This window comes from Sorex fumeus, unplaced genomic scaffold (genome assembly GCF_029834395.1).
Source record: "Sorex fumeus unplaced genomic scaffold, SorFum_2.1 ptg000003l, whole genome shotgun sequence".
NCBI lineage: Eukaryota > Metazoa > Chordata > Mammalia > Eulipotyphla > Soricidae > Sorex > Sorex fumeus.
In genome coordinates this window covers 18,592,352-18,609,934 of record NW_026606060.1, presented here as the reverse complement: position 1 = coordinate 18,609,934, position 17,583 = coordinate 18,592,352, and the positions used below count along the sequence as shown (strand labels likewise).

The window sequence follows — 17,583 nt, the reverse complement described above, 5'->3', positions numbered from 1 at the left end:
TCAACAGGCTGTGCGGCTGCTTTTACATACGAGAGGCCCTGGGTTCTGGAAACTACCACGCCCCCTCCCCTGCCTAGCTAAGCCGGTAGTAGCCCCTAAGCACTGCTTGGTGTCGCCCCCAAAACTAAAGAGGCATGGATAGGAGAGATAGTACAGCTAGTCGGGCGCTTGCCTCACACGGCACCGACCGAAGTTGGTCCCCGAGATCCCAAAAGATCCCGAGCGCATCAGAAGTGGTCCCGGAGCGCAGAGCCAGGAGTAAGCCCTGAGCACCGCTCGGTGCAGCGCTCCCCACTCCCACCCCGCTGCAAATAAATAATGCTCAGATCCATTCAAAGCCCTGGGTTCTCCCGCGGGAATTGTTAAATCATTTGTCCGACGCCTAGTCGCCTGAAGGTGGGGTCCCCAGGCTGCCCAATCCCCACTACGGCGTTGTCCGCCGCCCACCCCCTCCTCACAACCTATTTGGAGGCAGGTGCTTTCAAGTGTCCCCGTTTACAAATGAGAAAACCACAGCACGGCAAGATTCAAATGCCTGCCAAGGTCACGCAGCTGGTGAGGCAGGTTCACCAAAAGAGGACAACGGAAAGGCGTGACTCCGAACTCTGATCGGGGTGATGTAGGCTCCGTATTTTTCCAGAGGTTCTGGGGCGTCTACAGCAAGACCCGGGTATTAGCTTCCCATTGATGAGTCACAAAGAAAAGCCCCGCCCCGGGCGTGGAAGCCGGCGCCCCCGCTGCTGAGCTCCACCCGCGCGGGCCACTCAGCGCGTCCGGTCGCTTGGCCGCGCCCGCCCCTCCGGACGTGACGTCACGCGGGACCGGAAGTCGAGCGAAGACCGGCGCTAGTTGTGCCAAGAGTGTTGCTGTTGGGGCCGTTTGAGAAGGCGGCGGCGGCTCTGCGTACTGGGCTCCAGATGGAATCGTCACCGAATTCCGGGTCGAGGCTCTGCTGTAAGCCTGGTGGGCGACTGGACATGAGCCACGGCTTCGTTCATCATATCCGACGGAACCAGATCGCCCGGTATCACCCCGCCCCGCGCAGCCGCCGCCACCGCCTACCCCAGCCAGGCGTGGCCCGGCCCGGCGATCCCTGACTCCCGCCCGGCTCCCCGCAGGGATGACTACGACAAGAAGGTGAAGCAGGCGGCCAAGGAGAAGGCGAGGAGGCGGCACACGGCCGCGCCGACGCGGCCCCGCAGGCCCGACCTGCAGGTGTACCTGCCGCGACACAGAGGTGAGGCCGCCCGCCCCCCAGGCCTCCTCGAGCCCGCGAGCTGCGCCGGCCCGGGCCCTCTGCACCACGCTCTCCCACCTCTCTATTTGGGGAAAAACCTCTCCTAGCCCCATCCCTAAGGCTCAGTTCGCCGCGACCCCTTCTCGTAACCTCCATTACCCCCTCCTAGGCTTTGTAATTCTCGAGGGTCAGTGATTCTTCTGCAGAGCAGTGAGAGCTCATGGCCTGCAGTAAACGACCTCCCCGTACTCTCTGCCTTATAGTCCGTGTTTCACCCCCTCATGCAGAGACACCCGGCCCTCCGGAGTCCCCCAGCACATAATTGTGGACCGAAACCCAAACCCAGTTATTGACAACCCACCTTCTGTGCAACCGAGCAAGCATAGAGTTTGACCAGGCCGCCAGTTTTTGAACCTTCCTTAAAGGGCGTTTAGATTTTAACATAGGCAGTTCATTTAAGTCTCCATAAGGCCAGGAAACATCTCGGGTGCCAGCCGTTCTACTTCAAAGTTAAGAACAAGCACAGACTAATCGACACGTTCAAGACCTCAGACCTAGTTGACCAGGATTTGAACCCAGGTAGCGGTCTGCCCCCCTGCCTGTTCCCATCCCATCCCGGTCCCTAGCCAGATACTTGGTTGGACACTACCTGCCCCAGAAGAGGATACAGAGGTGAATAAAGTTCCTGATTGGCTGCACCCTTCACCCAAACACTCCTCAAAAAGATCTGGGCTTGCCTTACATTGTATTTTCCTATGTTATCTTTGTGGATGGAAGTCCAGCAATCCATCTCCTCTTCCCTTTCACTCTGGTTCATCCTTCCAGATGGCTCTGCTCACCCCAACAGCCGAGACTGTGAGGAGTCTGGGGAAAGCAGCAGCAGTGGCAGCTCCGAACCAGAGCCTTCTGGCCATCAGCTCTTCTGCCTAGAGTATGAGGCAGACAGCGGAGAGGTCACGTCCGTTATCGTGTATCAGGTATGCCTCATGGAAACAGCTGCAGCTGTTTGGGGAGGTCCTGGGCTGGTAGAATCACTGCCACTCCCTGACCCTCTGTTGCCCAGGCCAATGGGAACTGTCTCCTCAAGACGGGAGCATAGGCTACAGTGGGCCATATGTGCCATAGTTTGGGCTACAGCTCGCACCTGTCTTACAGTAGGGAGAATATATGGTCGCCAATTCAGGGTCACTTCTGGGGCTGGAGAGATGGACAGGGAATAAGGCACTTGCCATGCTTGTCGATGACCCCAGTTTGAATCCCCAGCACCACATATGGTTCCCTGAGCACCATGAGTACAGATCCAGGAATTGTCCAGTTATGCCCAAAGACCCAAAAGAAAAAATAATCACTACTATGGTCACAAAACATAGTACAGCAGATAAGGCACTCACCTTACACTCAGCTGGCCAAGGTTCAATCTTCGGCACCTCATATGGTTCCCTGAACACTGCCAGGAGTGATCTTTGCACACAGTTGAGTATGGCCCAAAATCAAATTTTAAAAAATGGGAAATATAATAGGTACTGCTGAGAACCTTTGAGTCAAATGGCAGTCTGGGAGTGTTGCTGGGGACAGGGCAGCTTGTCTTTCCAGAAGCTTCCTGACTCTTCTCCACATAGGACGATGATCCAGGAAGGGTGAGTGAAGAGGTGTCAGCACACACGCCTCTGGAGCCACCCATGCAAGAAGCCCTCAAGTTGCGCATCCAAGAGGAAATTGCAAAGCGCCAGAGCAGACACTGACCAGGTTGAAGGCATTCTCTCCAAACTGGATTCACTGCCCAGGGGGTTCAGCCCTACTTTGGGGGTGCAGGAACAGACCGGGCTGATCTTGAGTTGAAACACCACCCACCTCCCCAAGCAGCCACATTCACAGGAAAGGATGGTGCAGGGACTGTTGCTGGCTACCTCCCTTACAACCACTCTTATGTGTTTTTTGAGAGTTTCATTTAGCTAGCTTAGTGTTCTGGGTGCAAGGACTCCAGAGAGAATAAGGTTTACAGAGCCGTGTGCTACCATGTTGCTTTCTTGCTGAGGTCCTGTGTTGGGGTGTGTCTTTGTGAGGTTCTGTGTTGGGATACCTGGCCAGTGCACTTTCATCCAGCTCTATGAACCATACTTGTTATTTCAGGTTTCTGTTCACCTCTGCTCTTCATTTCCATCCATGGTTTCCTACGTATTCCTTCACCTCTGTCTTTGTCCTCCCCTTTATCTTTTAGTCTTTTAACCCACCAGTTCCACCCACTGACTCTGAACATCCAACTACTCTAGGACTAGGGAGGTGGGCGGGGAGAGTGTCTGCAGGAGACCTCACATCTCCCAGTAATTCCCATATCAGTAAACCAGGAGATCTTCATTCTTGAAGCCTACTTGCAAGCATGTCTTCCCCTTCCAAAGCTTTTGCAAGTTTCTCATGCCGCACAAGGCTTTGCACTGTCTAGGCAAGAAGATCTAGGAAGATAATGGGAATAAACTGCAAGAAATTCTTGCAGCAGATATTTAGGACTACAGAATTCGAGCCTTTATCCAGACAGGTCATTCATTCTCTGGTTAACTGGGAATTAACAGATCAAACTAAATTGACTTCAAATATGATTCGTTTAAAACATAGGAAGAGAAGTTCAACATTAGCAATAATTGCCTATTTGAAACCCCTAGATCAATATGATATATGGGGCAGTACCCCGGAGGGGGAAATTGAAATGAGCCTGTCTTATCTGCCCATTACCAGCACCATTCTTTCTCCTTTCCTGCCTCTAAATGGTATGTAAAATCCTATGGAGACCAGAGTGAGAACACAGCATGTAGGGTGTTTGCCTTGCATGTAGTCCACCCAGGTTCGGTCCCTGGCATTCCATATGATCTCCCAAGCACCGCCAGAAGTATTTTCTGAGCACAGAGCCAAGAGTAACCCCTGAGTATCACCAGGTGTGGTCCCAGAGACAACAAAAAGATATATAAAACCTAGATCTTTAGACTAAGAAATATCACCATTTTCACATAGAGGAACATTTGTATTGATGCAAGGTTAAGCCAAGATCTAATGTAGAATTTTACAAAATAACCTATATTCTAAAATTCCAAGCCATTTTAGTTTTCTAGCAGATGGGCCTAACTCTGATATAAAGTATGGGTTTATGTAGATTTGTGAGCAGTGAGACTTCTGGAAACCAAAGTTCTGTGCCCCAGGGGTTTCTCCACGTCAGGGTCTCATACTCAGTCTGATTATAACATCTCAACTTTTATAAGGTATTTGTGAGCACTGTTGTCACGTGCCATACATCCCTGAAAATCTTACACCCCAGAAATGGGGTGAGGGAGCGCTTTAAACTACATCATTAGAATGCAGTAAGCTAGCCAGGGAAGTCGTTCAAGTGGTAGAGCACTTGCTTGCTAGGCAAAAGGGTAGCCAGATGCTCCTGGCCAACAGAGCCTGCCTGAAGCCAAATGCCTTAAATGTAAACAATGGTGGGCTCTTGTCTGTTTTCAAAGGGGAAAGTCTTGGGAGCTGAAGCGATAGCACAGCTGGTAGGGCGTTTGCCTTGCACGTGCCCAGCCCACCCAGGTTCGATTCCCAGTATTCCATATCATCCCTTGAGTACAGCCAGGAGTGATTCCTGAGTGCAGAGCCAGGAGTAAGCCCTGAGCATCACCAGGTGTGATCCAAAAAGCAAAAAAAAAAAAAAGGGGGGGGGGGAGAGTCTTCCCTGTACTTATCCAGCTGGGCTAGAAGTGCCTTTTGACTTGCAATGTTATTGCCCTTCAGAGCCTCCCGAGCCCAGGAGATTGTGCCATTCTTCATCCCCAGTCTGCAGCTGGGAGGACCAATCATTTCAGTTCTTCATAAGATTTTACCAGCACTCTTAGGCATCTGAGTCTGGAAATACTTTTTGGGTTCATCACACAGCCAAATTGCCTATTTCCTAGTTGTCCTACAGAATATAAAAAGGACCAGAAGAGGTAGTCCATGCTAGGACATGGCACCTGAAATTTTAACCTCCTTTCCTGTTTCGTGAGAAGGGAAGTGTGTAATGATTGTGTCTTTTTATGTGCCTCTCACATAACCCTCTCAGGTTAGAGACTGGTAGGAACCCCTTGTTCGCAAATATGTTTTCTTGAGCCACTTCGTTTATCGAGTACATGTAAAATATTTCTCATCCCAGAAAGCATTCTAATTCTTACCTAATTTATGCAGTATGACTTGAAAAAGTGTGAAGTCTGGTGATTAAATAAGAGATTGCCTTGGACCAGAGAGGTAGTTCAGAGGGCTGGTGTTCATGCTTGGAATCCGGAGCCATGGGTTCAGCACCACATGGTCTCCCAGCACTGTGGGTGGGACCCAAAAAACAAGAACAAGACAGGCTGTCCTTCAGGACTGGCCTCTGACCGATTACTGTTGCTCTTCCACACATACTTGAAATGCTTGCCTAGGGATGGCCCTCAGCTTGTTGACAGCTTTTTAGCTCGAGCTCATGACTTCCTGCCACTCTTCCTCCAGAGTCCAAGATGGTACGATCCAGTTATTCACCAGATGTGCCTCCACTCATCTTTCAGTTTGTTTTTTAAAAATGGTGCTTTTGCTATTAAGGAACACATTCCAAAGCGTTTCCCACAGGCCCAAGAGATGTCTCAGTGAGACTGCCCTGTGCTGCTTGGGGCAACAGTGTGGGAGTAGCTGGACCTTTCTAGCAGGCTACTTTGGAATCAGTTCACACCTGACTAGACATATTCTTAGCTGCTGTCTAAAAAAATTATATACCAAGTAGCTGGGGTGTGTGTGTGTGTGTGTGTGTGTGTGTGTTTGTGTGTGTGTGTTTTGTGTGTGTCATTTCCTAGATCCTGCCCAGCCAAAATGAAGCATTCTTAGTAAGGGAGAACCTTGGAGTTTAAGGCTTTGTGTTTCCTGGTCCATACTGTGAGCTCTTACAAATAGAAGGAAGCCAGAGTTTGCAGGGGCTTTGAGCTATGCAGGAATAAACACTGCCGCTTGAATTTCCAGCCAGTTGGCAAGCATGGAAGCCTTTGAAGAATATAATACAAGAAAGGAAAGGAAGACTGTAAAACTTTTTTGTACTGAGAGAAGGGGCTTATGGAGCTTGACCCACCAGTCAGACCAATGCTTGCCTTGTGGATGGGCCTCTGAAAGGGACAGTCCATCTCCATGGCCAAGTCTGCAGGACACTGCTTCCTAGAACTTAGCCTGCGGGGCTGGAAGAAACCATTTGGAATAGAGATACTCTGTCTCTTCTACTTTGGGCAGATTGTGTGGATGGTTGAGTAGTAGATCCCCTCAGGGTTCACCAATGTAAATGAGGTCATTGCATCTAGAAAAAGGACAGATTACTTTCCTACCTCTAGGCTTCTTTTGAAAAGATTGCCCTTGGAACCCTAACAATTGTTGGGAATATTTTAAGTTCTTTTGATGAATTCCTGTCTTGTCTAGGAGTAATTTGCCTATGCCTGGAAGCCATAGGTACCCACCCCAAATCTGCCGGCTGGGGAATGATGCTGGAACAAAAACTTTCTAGATGAATGGCTTCCCTGCTTTCTCGGAGCCCCCAGACTGAAAGGGGTTTCACTGGTATATTGTGCTATTGTCCGAAAAGCCATATGTTCTGTTTTCTCATTTCCAGTGTTTCTGCTGTGTGGATAAAGCAAAAGGTGCAAATTATTTGAAAGTTCTAAGAGGAAGTTACTCTTCAAATACAGTATTCTTTTTAACCAATAAACTCAGAACATTTTATAACAGTTCCGTCAAAAGTTGTGAAATCATTTGTGTACAAAAGGGAAGGATCAATTTAATGTCCTGTCAGCACCACAGAACCCAGCACTTGAAATCTCATCTCTAATTTACATTGCCTATTTTAAGACTTGTCCTATTTGGAGTGTAACAGCGACGTAGCATTAGAGCTGGAAGGGATTTTTAAAGATATCTGGTCCTACTTCTTACCTGAGAGGCAACAACTTCCTGCCAACTCCAAGAAGAGCCCTTCTGTTGGGAGCTCTATTTTGGGATGATTCTATTTTAGAGGGTATTCAGTCAGCTAAGCCCAAGGCTGCCTCTGTCCTTGCTCTGGGGTGCCTGTCTCAACCCCACAATATGTTGAAACAGGTGAAGCCTGACATCAGACCTGCACCATGATGGTGGTTGAGCAGGAACTCTACTAAGTAAATGTTAAGAACAGTGAAACTTAGCTAAGACTCCTGGGCAGATGAGAGAAAGGTACCTGCCCCAGTGGGAGCATCCCTAGGTGGGAATTGAATTCTAGGAGTCACTTTTTCCCCAGGCACAAAGCATCTCCAGTGCATTCACCAGGTTGGGGTTGGGGTTCGTAATTTATGTAATTGGTAGTGTGTTTAACAGTAGTGTTAATATTTATGGCCTTGGTGCACAGTCACCACCAGCAAAATGCCTCAGACTTCCATCCTTGTGTCACCTCCAGTCTGGTGTACCCCAGTCAGCCAGGGATCACTGCAGAGGTTCTGTTTTGGGGGGGTAGGGTAGGGTTTTCTTTGGGGAGAGGAATGGGAAGGATGGATCACACCTGCAGTGCTTCTGTCTGTGCTAGGAGAGACCCATGCTGTGCCAGGGATCAGACCCAGGCCTCCTGCACACCAGGCACACCCTGGGCACCCAGTCTAGTGAGTTCCTTCTTCCATCCCTGCTTCCATTTTTACCTGCCACTGGGTCCAGTGTTTACCAGAATGGGCAATACGGCCCCCTGGTGGCCGCTGGGAAGAAGGAGGCGGGGCGGCAGAGCCTTGGTACCATGGTGATGGGAGGGTGCCGTGCGTAAAGATTGATGGGACCGAGTGAGTGAACAGCGCTTATGGGGCATGTTCTGCACATAGGGGAACCCAGCTCAATCCTGAGCACCGTGTTGGTGTGTCCCGGAAACAAAGAAAAGGTAGATGACAAGGGGAGGGAATTATTTTTTCCGTAAAGGGGGAAGTGGGCCAAGAGTGAGAATCTCTGAGTCCAAAAAGATTACCCCTTAAAGCCATAGTCCATAGTCCAGTTTATGTGTTCCTTTCCCCACGCCCCTCCCGCCCCCACACTCCCCGGTAGGTACATTACCTTTGCCTTCCCAGAACTGCCAAAGCTAACTCCAGGACGCCCGGACCTTTCGAGGTAAATAACCTTATCGACCCCAATGTTGTCTCACGGGGGACTCAGTAAACTGTGGATTGCATTTTAAAGAGCCAGGCACGCTTCTGCTGTGTCAAAGGAAATATCCCCACTTTTAACCATGAGAAGAAGATCTAGGAAGACTACTCGGCCTTAGAATGTCGGTGAATCTGTTGGAAAATTAATTCCCACACCATCCTGTTTCCTTCTCCCAGAGTCCCAAACTTTTCTTTTTTTCTTTCTTTTTTTTTTTGCCAATACCTGGCCATTTGTGGCCACTTAGAAAGGCTCCATTGGTCCCTGCTGCGTGGTTTTAATCAGTGCCCGGTATTCAGGAAATGTCTTGGACCCTGACTTCTGGACAGTACTCTGTGTACTTGTACCCTTGAAAATAAAAGAGTGTCGAATGTAAGTAGCCCTCCTCCGGAGTTTGCTGAGCTCAGGGAAGCAGAAGCCAAGGGCACTTGGATGTCTTAAAAGCAACTGCCAACGCTTGGCGCTCGCGTTTCAACGGCCTCGCCTAGGGACTGGGGAAGGAAGGCATAGGGCGCCACATTACAGCAGATGCCCCGAGCCTCCCAGTGGCCGGTGCCGGCCGCAAAATGTGCCCGGCGGCAGAGGGACGCTCCCGCGGCCCCGCGCCCAGGGCGGGCGGGGGTGGAGCTGGGCGTCCCTGCAGCCGCCGCGCCCACCGCGGGCACGGGCATCTCGCCGGCTCCCCGGCCGCTGCCCTCCGCGCCCAGGTTCCGAAGTTGGAGCGCCGCCCCCGTTTGCACCGTGACGCGGCCGCGGGGGCTCGGGAGTTGTAGTCTCGGGCAGGGCCGGGGCGCCGGGGCCCGGAGCGCGCGGACTCCACGTCCCGGCGGGCGGCGCGGCGGCCAGGGGCGCCAGGGGCGGGGCCGCCCGGCCCTTTAAACCTTTCTGGGCTGCGGGCGGAGACAGCGCCACGAGGGGGCCGAGCTGGGCGCTGCGAGGGGCGCTCCGAGGAGGTGAGTTGCTGGGGTTCCCCCTGCGTCCCCCTACCCCGGAACCTTCCAGGGAGCCCCCGCGAAGGCTCGAGCTGCGGCGGGTCCGCCGGCCGAGGGCTTCGAAACCGAGCCCGGGCTGCGGGCGCCCCCGCCGGCGTTGTCCGTGCCGGGCTCCCCGCGGGCTGCCGCCCCTGCCGCCCCGGGCGCCGGTGGGCAGGTGTCCGCGACCCCCCGCCGCTCCACCCGGCCCGGGCTTCCCTCGGCGTGATTGCCGCGATCCCGGCCGCGCTCCCACCCCCGGGCACTCCCGCTCCAGATGTCAGGGCTCGGCGCGCGGAGTCTGAGCGCGCCAGTGGCATCTGGAACGCGGAAGCCCCCCGTGGCTGCAGCCCCCGGTGTGGGCTCAGCCCAGAGTTGGAGCCCGCGGGGCCCCAACCAAGGGAGCCCGGAGCCTGGTGTCCACCGGCCCCTCCCCCTCCTCTGCCCCCCCTCCCCCCCCCCCACTGGCCAGTCACAGGACCCTGGACTTTGACCTCTCTCTCCCCACCAGGCCAGGGCAGCTGATGGTTTTGGCGAAGTTCCTTAAGGTAGCTCGGCCCGACCCCTCATCCCCACCTACCTCTCGCCCTCGCCCCCATTCTACCATCATCCTGGCCCCCCTCCCTCATGACCGCCTGGATCCTCCTTCCTGTCAGCTTGTCAGCATTCTCCATCACGGGCCTATGGACTGTGTGAGTACACCCCGAGCGCCGGAGACAACCCAGGGGACAAAAGAGACCTGAGCTGAGAATGGACCGGGCAGGCAAAACCAAGAGAAAGTTGGTGGCACAAATCCTTGGCCTGTTGCAGGCTCCACTCTGGTGGCCAGGGCTCTCTGACTGTCTCTAAATCCTACCCTTGTGCTTGGGCCCACGGTACCTTAGAGTCAGCTGGCACCCCTACTGCCCGACCGTGTGGCACCCCTGCACTTCTCTGGTCCTCTCGTTGACTGGGCTGTGGGTGCTGTGCTAGCATTGAGCCTCCAGGCCAAGACCAGCTTGAGTCCCCCAACAAAGACCGTGAGGCTAAAGGGGCTGCAAGGCAGAGAAGTGTTGCAGGGAGGACCGGGATGGGCAGGGATGGGCAGAGCCGTGGAGTGACGCTGGCACCCCCACAGGTATGCCATGGCCGTGATGAACCGCCACGTGTGCCCCGTGGAGAACTGGTACAGTGCACTCTGCAGACCGCCTCTCTCACGCTCCCTTCTTCATGTCTCTCCCCTCTTGGGCCGGCTCTGCCGCAGGCCAATGGACATCCTAGGCCTCACTGCTCTCCTCTGACACGGCAGCTCCGGCCCCTCCCCAGGCATGGCTTTGTGCCCACCTGCTGCTTCCTGCCTTCCCTTCACCCCTCGGGCTCCCGCCTCAGGCGGGCCTTGGGAAGTGGGCTCTTCTGTTGGTGCTGAGGGAGGCCTGGAGGGTGGTGCCAGCCGCCTGAGGTCACCGGCCAGGCCAGCCGCGTGGGAGAGCCCCTTCCCCCAAGTCTACTCTGTCCTGCCTGCCAGGTCCTACAACGAGTCGTGCTCTTCTGACCCCACTGAGCAAGGGGGCCCCAAGACCTGCTGTACCCTGGATGACGTGCCCCTCATCAGGTAAGGCCTGGAAACAGGGTGGATACGGGAGACCCAAGCCCCTCCCAGGCCAAGCTAGGGGGCCCAGGAATAAGAACTCCATGCAGAGACTATAACAACGGTCCTGAGTTGGTTACTGTGCCGAGAGCTTTCTGGGCATCTCGTCTTCGCAGCACTGAGGCAGCTTGTTTTTTACCATTTTATAGATAAGGAATCTGAGACGCAGTGTTACTCCCTCCCATCCAGGCCCCCATCATAAATGGAGATTCCAGAGTTAGCTCCTTCCCCCTGCTCAAGGGAAGCCAGATTAGCTGTGACCTTGACAAGCTCAGAGAGTTCCAGTCTCGGGGTCTGCTGGGACTCTTTCCTATGAGGAAATCAGGGTTGTGGAGGGCACCCCCGAAGCCAGTGGTTTGTGAAGGACAGCACCCCTGTTATAAATCAGTGACTCGCCTGCTGAAAAGCTGGTTCCAGTGACACAGGAGAGCGGGTGGGCCAGAATGTGGGGGCTCGGGGGCTCTCACCCTCTCTCACTCTGTCCTTGCCCCCTCCCCCTTAGCAAGTGTGGCACATATCCCCCAGAGAGCTGCCTCTTCAGCCTCATTGGCAACGTGGGTGCTTTCATGGGTGAGTTGTGCCCTCAACCTGCATTGCCAGCCCAATCCAGAAACCCCCAGCCCCTCCCAGAAAGGCCCAGCAGCCCTCGGTCAGCACAACCCTCCCCTTCCAGGGCCATGGTGAGAGGGGGCCACTTGTCTTCCTCGAAGGTCAAAGGCTGACTCCCACACAGCCACCCTGCCGCCCGCCCGCAGCCTGAGGAAACTCAGTGATCACCCGCCTATCTGTTCCCTTCCGGCCTTGGGGTGGGGGAGCTGGCAGGCTTGCTGGGTCAGGGCAAGGCCCTCCACGTACTCTCCTCCCTCAGTGGCCCTGATCTGCCTCCTGCGCTACGGGCAGCTCTTGGAGCAGGGCCGGCACTCCTGGCTCAATACGACGACGCTCATCACAGGCTGCACCAACACCGCGGGCCTGGTGGTAGTGGGGAACTTCCAGGTAGGATCGCCTGCCCCACCTGTTCTTGGATGGGGCCAGTAAATGCAAGGACATTTCCCTGTGTTTTATGAAAATGCACTGCCTGGGGCCGTAGCACAAGGGGCAGGGTGCTTGCCGTGTACATAGCCAACCTGGTTTCAATCCCTAGCATCCCATGTGGTCCCCTGAGGCCCCTCCAGGAGAAATCCTTGAGCAACACTGGTTGCAGCCCAAAAACAAAAAGAAAAAAAATTGCACTGCCTGAAGATCACATTCTTGGTCATTTCATGCTCTGTAGCAACTTAGCATGGCATTCTGGAACTTCCCCTACAGGGGCTGGCCGTTCTGCAGGGAAGGGTCCTCAGTTTCCTGAGGGCTGGCCCGAGCTGCAGAGGCAGCCACTCAAGGTTGGGGTGGGGGGGGAAGTGGGAGGGGAAGAGAGGAGGAGAGCGGAGGCCAGAGGCCACGGGAAGGGATCTGGGCTGGAGCTGCTTCCCAGACAGCCCCTCTCTGGGGCCCAGGTGGATCACGCCAAGTCTCTGCACTACGTTGGAACCGGAGTGGCCTTCTCCGCCGGGCTGCTCTTCATCTGCCTGCACTGTGCCCTCTCTTACCACGGAGCCACCGCGCCCCAGGACCTGGCCGTGGCCTACCTCCGGATCGTGCTCGCGGTCATCGCCTTTGTCACCCTGATCCTCAGTATCCTTCGAGACGGTGGCCAGCAGCTCCTCCAGCCCAGCCCTCGGGGAGGGGGGAGGGGGGACCCATCACAGTTAACACTGCCCAGGATTGCCAGGGGTGGGGGAGGCAGAAGCGGTGCCACTCCCTCTCTGTCCCTGCTGAACAACAGTTCCTTAGCCCTTTCCAGGTGGCGTCTTCTTCCTCCACGAGAGTTCTCTGCTGCAGCACGGCGCGGCCCTGTGTGAGTGGGTGTTTGTCATTGACATCCTGGTGTTCTACGGCACCTTCAGCTACGAGTTCGGGGCTGTGTCCTCGGAGACACTGGTCGCGGCGCTGCACCCAGCCCCAAGCAGGGCCTGCAAGTCCTCTGGGAGCAGCAGCACCTCCACTCACCTCAACTGTGCCCCCGAGAACATCGCCATGATCTGAGGTCGGGGAGGGCGGCAGGCCCGGCCTCCACAGCTCCCCAGCCTTCCCTTCTCTGCATTTCTTTTGTACCAAAAATAACCTTGACGGACTATTTCACTGGGCTCTCTAGGCTCCCCTGGTCCTAGCAGCCTGCACGTGCCCACCTGTGCCATGGAGGAGCGGGCCCTGGCATCTGCCCAGGCTGCACACAGTCCGCTCCCCAACCAGTGTTTTCTGGGTTAAGGATAACCTCTCCTCACTCACCCAGCCAGCCCTTCCGGTGCCTTCAACTCCCTGGTGGCAAAGCCAGACCACTGGGGTTTCCTGCTGCAGTAACTGGGGCCTGGGAACAGCCAGATGGATAGAAAGGGGTGAAGAGCTGAGCATGCCTTAGTCTCTGAGACCTCACAGAGCTATACTGGGATGCTTCCCCCACTGCCCCTTTCTTTAGGGTAAATGACACAACAGAACCACATGGGTATTTTAGTACCTTTTTTTTTATATATCTATTAAAAGAATTCTAATTTGCATGCTTGTAGTCTGTTCTGGAGCGTCAGAGAGAGCCTCATCCAGCATAGCTTACTCTGGGCCAAAGATGGGAGGGAGCCCCTGGCCCAGGGAAAGACTCGAGAGTAGACACACTCTTTCTAGATAGCTGCCAGGTGCACTCCAAATTTCCTCAAGGCCCTTTGACAATCTAAAGAACTGACCTGATCTTCTCATCCTCATTCCCCACTCAGAATCTATTTTGAAAAACAAAGCTTTATAGGGGACTGGGGGTGGGGTAAGGGGGAAAATGAAGAGAGCAAATATTTTAAGTGTTAGAAATAATTTCCTAATGGAGCTAAAGAAAGCCCCTGGAAGGGGAGGGTGGCGGTGGTGGTGAATGACAGTACAGCAGGTAAGGCACTGCCTTGTAAGCAGCCAGCCTAGGTTCGATTTCCAGCATCCCATATGGTCCTCCGAGCCCCACCAGGAGTGATCTGAGTGCAGAGCAAGGAATAAGCCTGAACACGCTAGATGCAGCTCCCCTACTCCCCCTCCCTCTCCCCCAGTGCCCCCGCCCCCCACACACACACCAAAAGAAAGCCCCTAGAATTGACATAAAATAGTAGGGTTGGGCTGAGGCTGGTTTGCCCTATCCTTAATTCTGGTACCAGACCCAGACTTCCTGGCACATCATGGTTTCCCACTGCACAAACATAGGATAAACCCATCTGGTTCTTGGACTCCACTGCTCTGAACTGAGACGGGCCGGCAGGCTTGACAGAGAGGGACACACAGCCTGGCACCTTCTGCTCTTCAGGACCACCTCTCCCAACTGCAGCAGGGCCCTAGAGGATTCACAGCCCCAGCCCCATCCTGTGAGCAAGGCAGCTGCAGGGTGGGTAAAAAAATCTTTAATGAGGATCAGAGGTTCGAGATGATGACGTAGTGGACAACCACTGCCCAGCCCCAGCTGCCTCAGGTATACATGGCGCCGTGGAGATTCTCAAGCCGGTGCTTCTGCTGCTCCTTTCGAGCCTAAAGAAAAGAAGGTACACGAGCCGGCACTGGGCTGAAGGGCCTGTGAGCCAGGGACAGAGGCTGTAATCTCGGGGCTAGCTCTCACTGCTCAAACAGCTTCACACAGCTGCGCTGCCCAGGCTCCTGTCCATCACCAGAGTGACTGGAAAAGCAGCCGGAGCCAAGGACCTGAGGGTACTCAGCTCTGCTAGTCGTGGGGGATGAGCACACCAAGGACAAGATCTGAGGGAGGCCCATTACCACTGCCAGCCCCTACCTTGTCTCGCCTGTGCTCTTCGTAAGTATCATCATCTGTGGGCAGCTCATGGCGGCACATGGGGCAGGAATTTGTCTGGGGAGAGTCAGGCAGAACTTTAACCCGGGTCGGTTTTTTTTTTTTTCTTTTTGGGGGTCACACCCGGCAACACACAGGGGTTACTCCTGGCTCTGCACTAAGGGGAATTACCCCTGGCGGTGCTCAGGGGACCATATGGGATGCTGGGAATCGAACCCGGGTTAGCCGCGTGCAAAGCAAATGCCCTACCGGCTAAGCTATCACTCCAGCCCCAACCCGGGTCCGTTTTGATCCCCAGCACCCCATATGGAACCCAAGCCCCATATGGAATTCCTCACATGCTCTCAGATGTCAGAGGCCAGAGCAATAGTAGAGAGGGTAAGGCACACGCCTTGCACTCAGGTGACCCAGATTCAATTCCCCACCACCTTATAGGGTCACTGGAGCCCTGGCAGGAGTGGTGCCTGAGCACAGGGCCAGAACAAGCTCTCAGCATCCCTGGATGTGACCCCGAACTAAGCAAAATCAAATGTCACCCCAGCCCCTCCCCACAATTCATAACCAAATTGAGGCTTGAGAACTGGGCCCAGGACAGGGTGGGAAGCTGGGGGGAAGGAAGTGGTACCTTGCTTAGCCAGGGCAGAATACAGTTGGAATGGAAGAGATGATGGCACGGCATCTCAACGGCGGTCTCCTCCTCCTCGAATTCCAAAAGACACACAGGGCACTTGAGCCCTTTAGGAGGGAGTGACTGATCAGGAGAGGTGTTAGAGCCCCGAGCCCACCCCTCCTGAAGGCCACTCCTTTCCTAAGATGGAAAAATGAAAGGCCAGGAGCAGTCAGAGACGGGAAGACACATTTGCATGTGTCCGGCCCTGCTGCCCTAAACAGGAGGACTCCATCATTCTCACCAGCCTGGGAGGCCCTGATGACTGTCCTGGGTAGATTCTCAACCACGGTCTTGGCAGCAGGTGGAGGTAGCTGGTGATCCCAATCTACCACAAGGAAACCCAAGTCTTCAAAGTCCATCCTATTGAACAGTGAGCTGAAGGAGATGCAAGGTCAGCATTGAGGAACGCCCAGACTGCCACACCCCCACCACCCACTAGGCACTCGCGGATGCACACCTTTGCCCTAGCAAGCAGCGGTAACAGCTGCCCTTGAAATAGTGCTCACGTGAGCTGCGGAGGAGGAGGGCGCTTGCTTGCCATGAACGCGTCGGACCCGGGTTCGATCCTCCGGCACCCCATATGGAACCCGAGCCCCCTAAGGAGTGATGCCTGAGCGCAAGAGCCAGCAGTAAACCCTGAACACAGTCGGATGTGGCCCGAAACCCAAAATAACGATGATGATGATGATGATGATGATGATGATGATGATGATAGTGCTCACAAGACGAAGCACTGCGGGCAGTAACTGACCGCAGCTATCGGACGGACCCGGCACCCAGGCTCTTCACTGTCACTGACACACGAGGCAGTGGGCAGAGAAGTGACGCAGGAATGAGCTGCTGACCCCAGATTCCGAGGGCCCGTGGGGACCCCGCGCGGCTGCCGGGCCGACCCGCCCACTCACACCGCCAGCCCAGCCCCCGCGCCCGAGCCCCTCGGGTCTCGGGCCCGACTCCCCCGGGACAACACGAGCTGATGCTCGACTAAGCCCCCACCCCACCCGCTCCGACTACCCTGCGTATTCATCCTTCCTCTTTCCTCATCACGGTCCGCCGCCTCCATTCACCCCTCCGGGGCCGGCACGGTCCAGAAACCTGCCCCCCAACACCTCACCCCCCGGCCCCGCGCACCCACCGAGCGAGCTCCAGCAGCCTGTTGTTTCTGGTGTCCCGCTCGCGCCCCACCGGCTCGCAGTCGTGCTCATCAAAATAAGACGCCATGGCTGCCGGCGATCTGACACAGCCGTGGAGGCCGCTGGACAGCGGCTCCAAGGTGCTAGCCAATAGAATGGCGAGTTTAGAAAGGACGACCAATCCGAGCGTCCCAAGGGCGGGCACAGGCGCCGCTTGCGGCGCAGACAGCGGAAGTCTTACTTCTCTCGCCCCTTATTGGCTCGTATGAGTCAAGTGACCCAAGCGCGAAGCCAATTGGCAGAGAGGAGACGGTCTGAAAACACTTGGTTAGGGGCCGGAGCCTGGAATGACTCTAGTACCCAGTATTGGTTAAGCCTTCCAAAGCGAGTGTGCGGGGTTCGGGAGCCCTCCGTTGGCGCTCACGCTTAGGAGAGGGTCTCAGGATAGAGTCTTCTCAGAGAGAGAGGAAAAGCCTTGCAAAGCCCAGGCTCAGGGTTCCGAGTCTCAGCGAAAAGCCTGGAGAGGGCGCCTCCCACTGCCCTGCTTAAAATGTCCTGCTCAACCACAACACCCAAAAGGAGAGAGAATAAAAGGGAATGCCCTGCAGTTGAGGCAGGGTGGGATGGTGGAGGATGGGGTGGGAGGTGGGAGGGATGTTGGGAACTTTGTTGGGGGAGAATGGGCACTGGTGGAGGGATGGGTAAACGATCATTGTATGACTATAATACAATTACGAAAGTCCGTAAGTTTGTAACTGTACTCCACGGTGATTCACTAATTTAAAAAAAAAAAAAAGGAAAAGAAAAAATGTCCTGCTCGTTTCTTATGTGTTAGGCACAGTAATTGCAATGTGAAACCTGAACTATCGTTTGGCGGATATAGCTCTTGCCTTGCACGCGGCTTGGTTGACCCGGG

At 54.8% G+C, this 17,583-nt stretch overlaps 3 protein-coding genes across 3 annotated transcripts; 2 read left to right on the top strand and 1 right to left on the bottom strand.

Moving 5' to 3' along the window:
* Positions 1 to 846: 846 nt before the first annotated feature.
* Positions 847 to 3,753, top strand: CUNH2orf68 (chromosome unknown C2orf68 homolog). The gene is made up of 4 exons (XM_056117679.1): positions 847 to 1,024; positions 1,119 to 1,237; positions 2,063 to 2,214; positions 2,857 to 3,753. The coding sequence occupies exons 1-4, from the start codon at positions 918 to 920 to the stop codon at positions 2,977 to 2,979; spliced, it is 501 nt and encodes a 166-aa protein (XP_055973654.1). The 5' UTR covers positions 847 to 917; the 3' UTR covers positions 2,980 to 3,753.
* A 5,474-nt stretch (positions 3,754 to 9,227) lies between these two features.
* TMEM150A (transmembrane protein 150A) lies at positions 9,228 to 13,591 on the top strand. The gene is made up of 8 exons (XM_056117669.1): positions 9,228 to 9,354; positions 9,884 to 10,064; positions 10,490 to 10,537; positions 10,877 to 10,963; positions 11,502 to 11,569; positions 11,868 to 11,995; positions 12,496 to 12,673; positions 12,843 to 13,591. The coding sequence occupies exons 2-8, from the start codon at positions 10,000 to 10,002 to the stop codon at positions 13,082 to 13,084; spliced, it is 816 nt and encodes a 271-aa protein (XP_055973644.1). The 5' UTR covers positions 9,228 to 9,354; positions 9,884 to 9,999; the 3' UTR covers positions 13,085 to 13,591.
* Positions 13,592 to 14,447: 856 nt separating this feature from the next.
* On the bottom strand, positions 14,448 to 16,807 carry RNF181 (ring finger protein 181). Its single transcript, XM_056117545.1, has 5 exons — positions 16,670 to 16,807; positions 15,776 to 15,909; positions 15,490 to 15,599; positions 14,847 to 14,921; positions 14,448 to 14,587 (listed from the first exon to the last, which is right to left on the bottom strand). Exons 1-5 carry the CDS (start codon positions 16,753 to 16,755, stop codon positions 14,528 to 14,530), a joined length of 465 nt encoding a protein of 154 aa, XP_055973520.1. The 5' UTR covers positions 16,756 to 16,807; the 3' UTR covers positions 14,448 to 14,527.
* Positions 16,808 to 17,583: the final 776 nt, after the last annotated feature.

Coding starts and splice junctions, on each gene's coding strand:
- CUNH2orf68 (XM_056117679.1), top strand. CDS start 918: ATGGAATCGTCACCGAATTCCGGGTCGAGGCTCTGCTGTAAGCCTGGT. Junction 1,238..2,062: donor GTACCTGCCGCGACACAGAG/GTGAGGCCGCCC, acceptor TCATCCTTCCAG/ATGGCTCTGCTCACCCCAAC. Junction 2,215..2,856: donor CGTCCGTTATCGTGTATCAG/GTATGCCTCATG, acceptor TTCTCCACATAG/GACGATGATCCAGGAAGGGT.
- RNF181 (XM_056117545.1), bottom strand. CDS start 16,755: ATGGCGTCTTATTTTGATGAGCACGACTGCGAGCCGGTGGGGCGCGAG. Junction 15,910..16,669: donor AGGCTGCTGGAGCTCGCTCG/GTGGGTGCGCGG, acceptor CATCTCCTTCAG/CTCACTGTTCAATAGGATGG. Junction 15,600..15,775: donor CATCAGGGCCTCCCAGGCTG/GTGAGAATGATG, acceptor TCCCTCCTAAAG/GGCTCAAGTGCCCTGTGTGT.
- TMEM150A (XM_056117669.1), top strand. CDS start 10,000: ATGACCGCCTGGATCCTCCTTCCTGTCAGCTTGTCAGCATTCTCCATC. Junction 10,065..10,489: donor ATCACGGGCCTATGGACTGT/GTGAGTACACCC, acceptor GCACCCCCACAG/GTATGCCATGGCCGTGATGA. Junction 11,570..11,867: donor CAACGTGGGTGCTTTCATGG/GTGAGTTGTGCC, acceptor CTCCTCCCTCAG/TGGCCCTGATCTGCCTCCTG.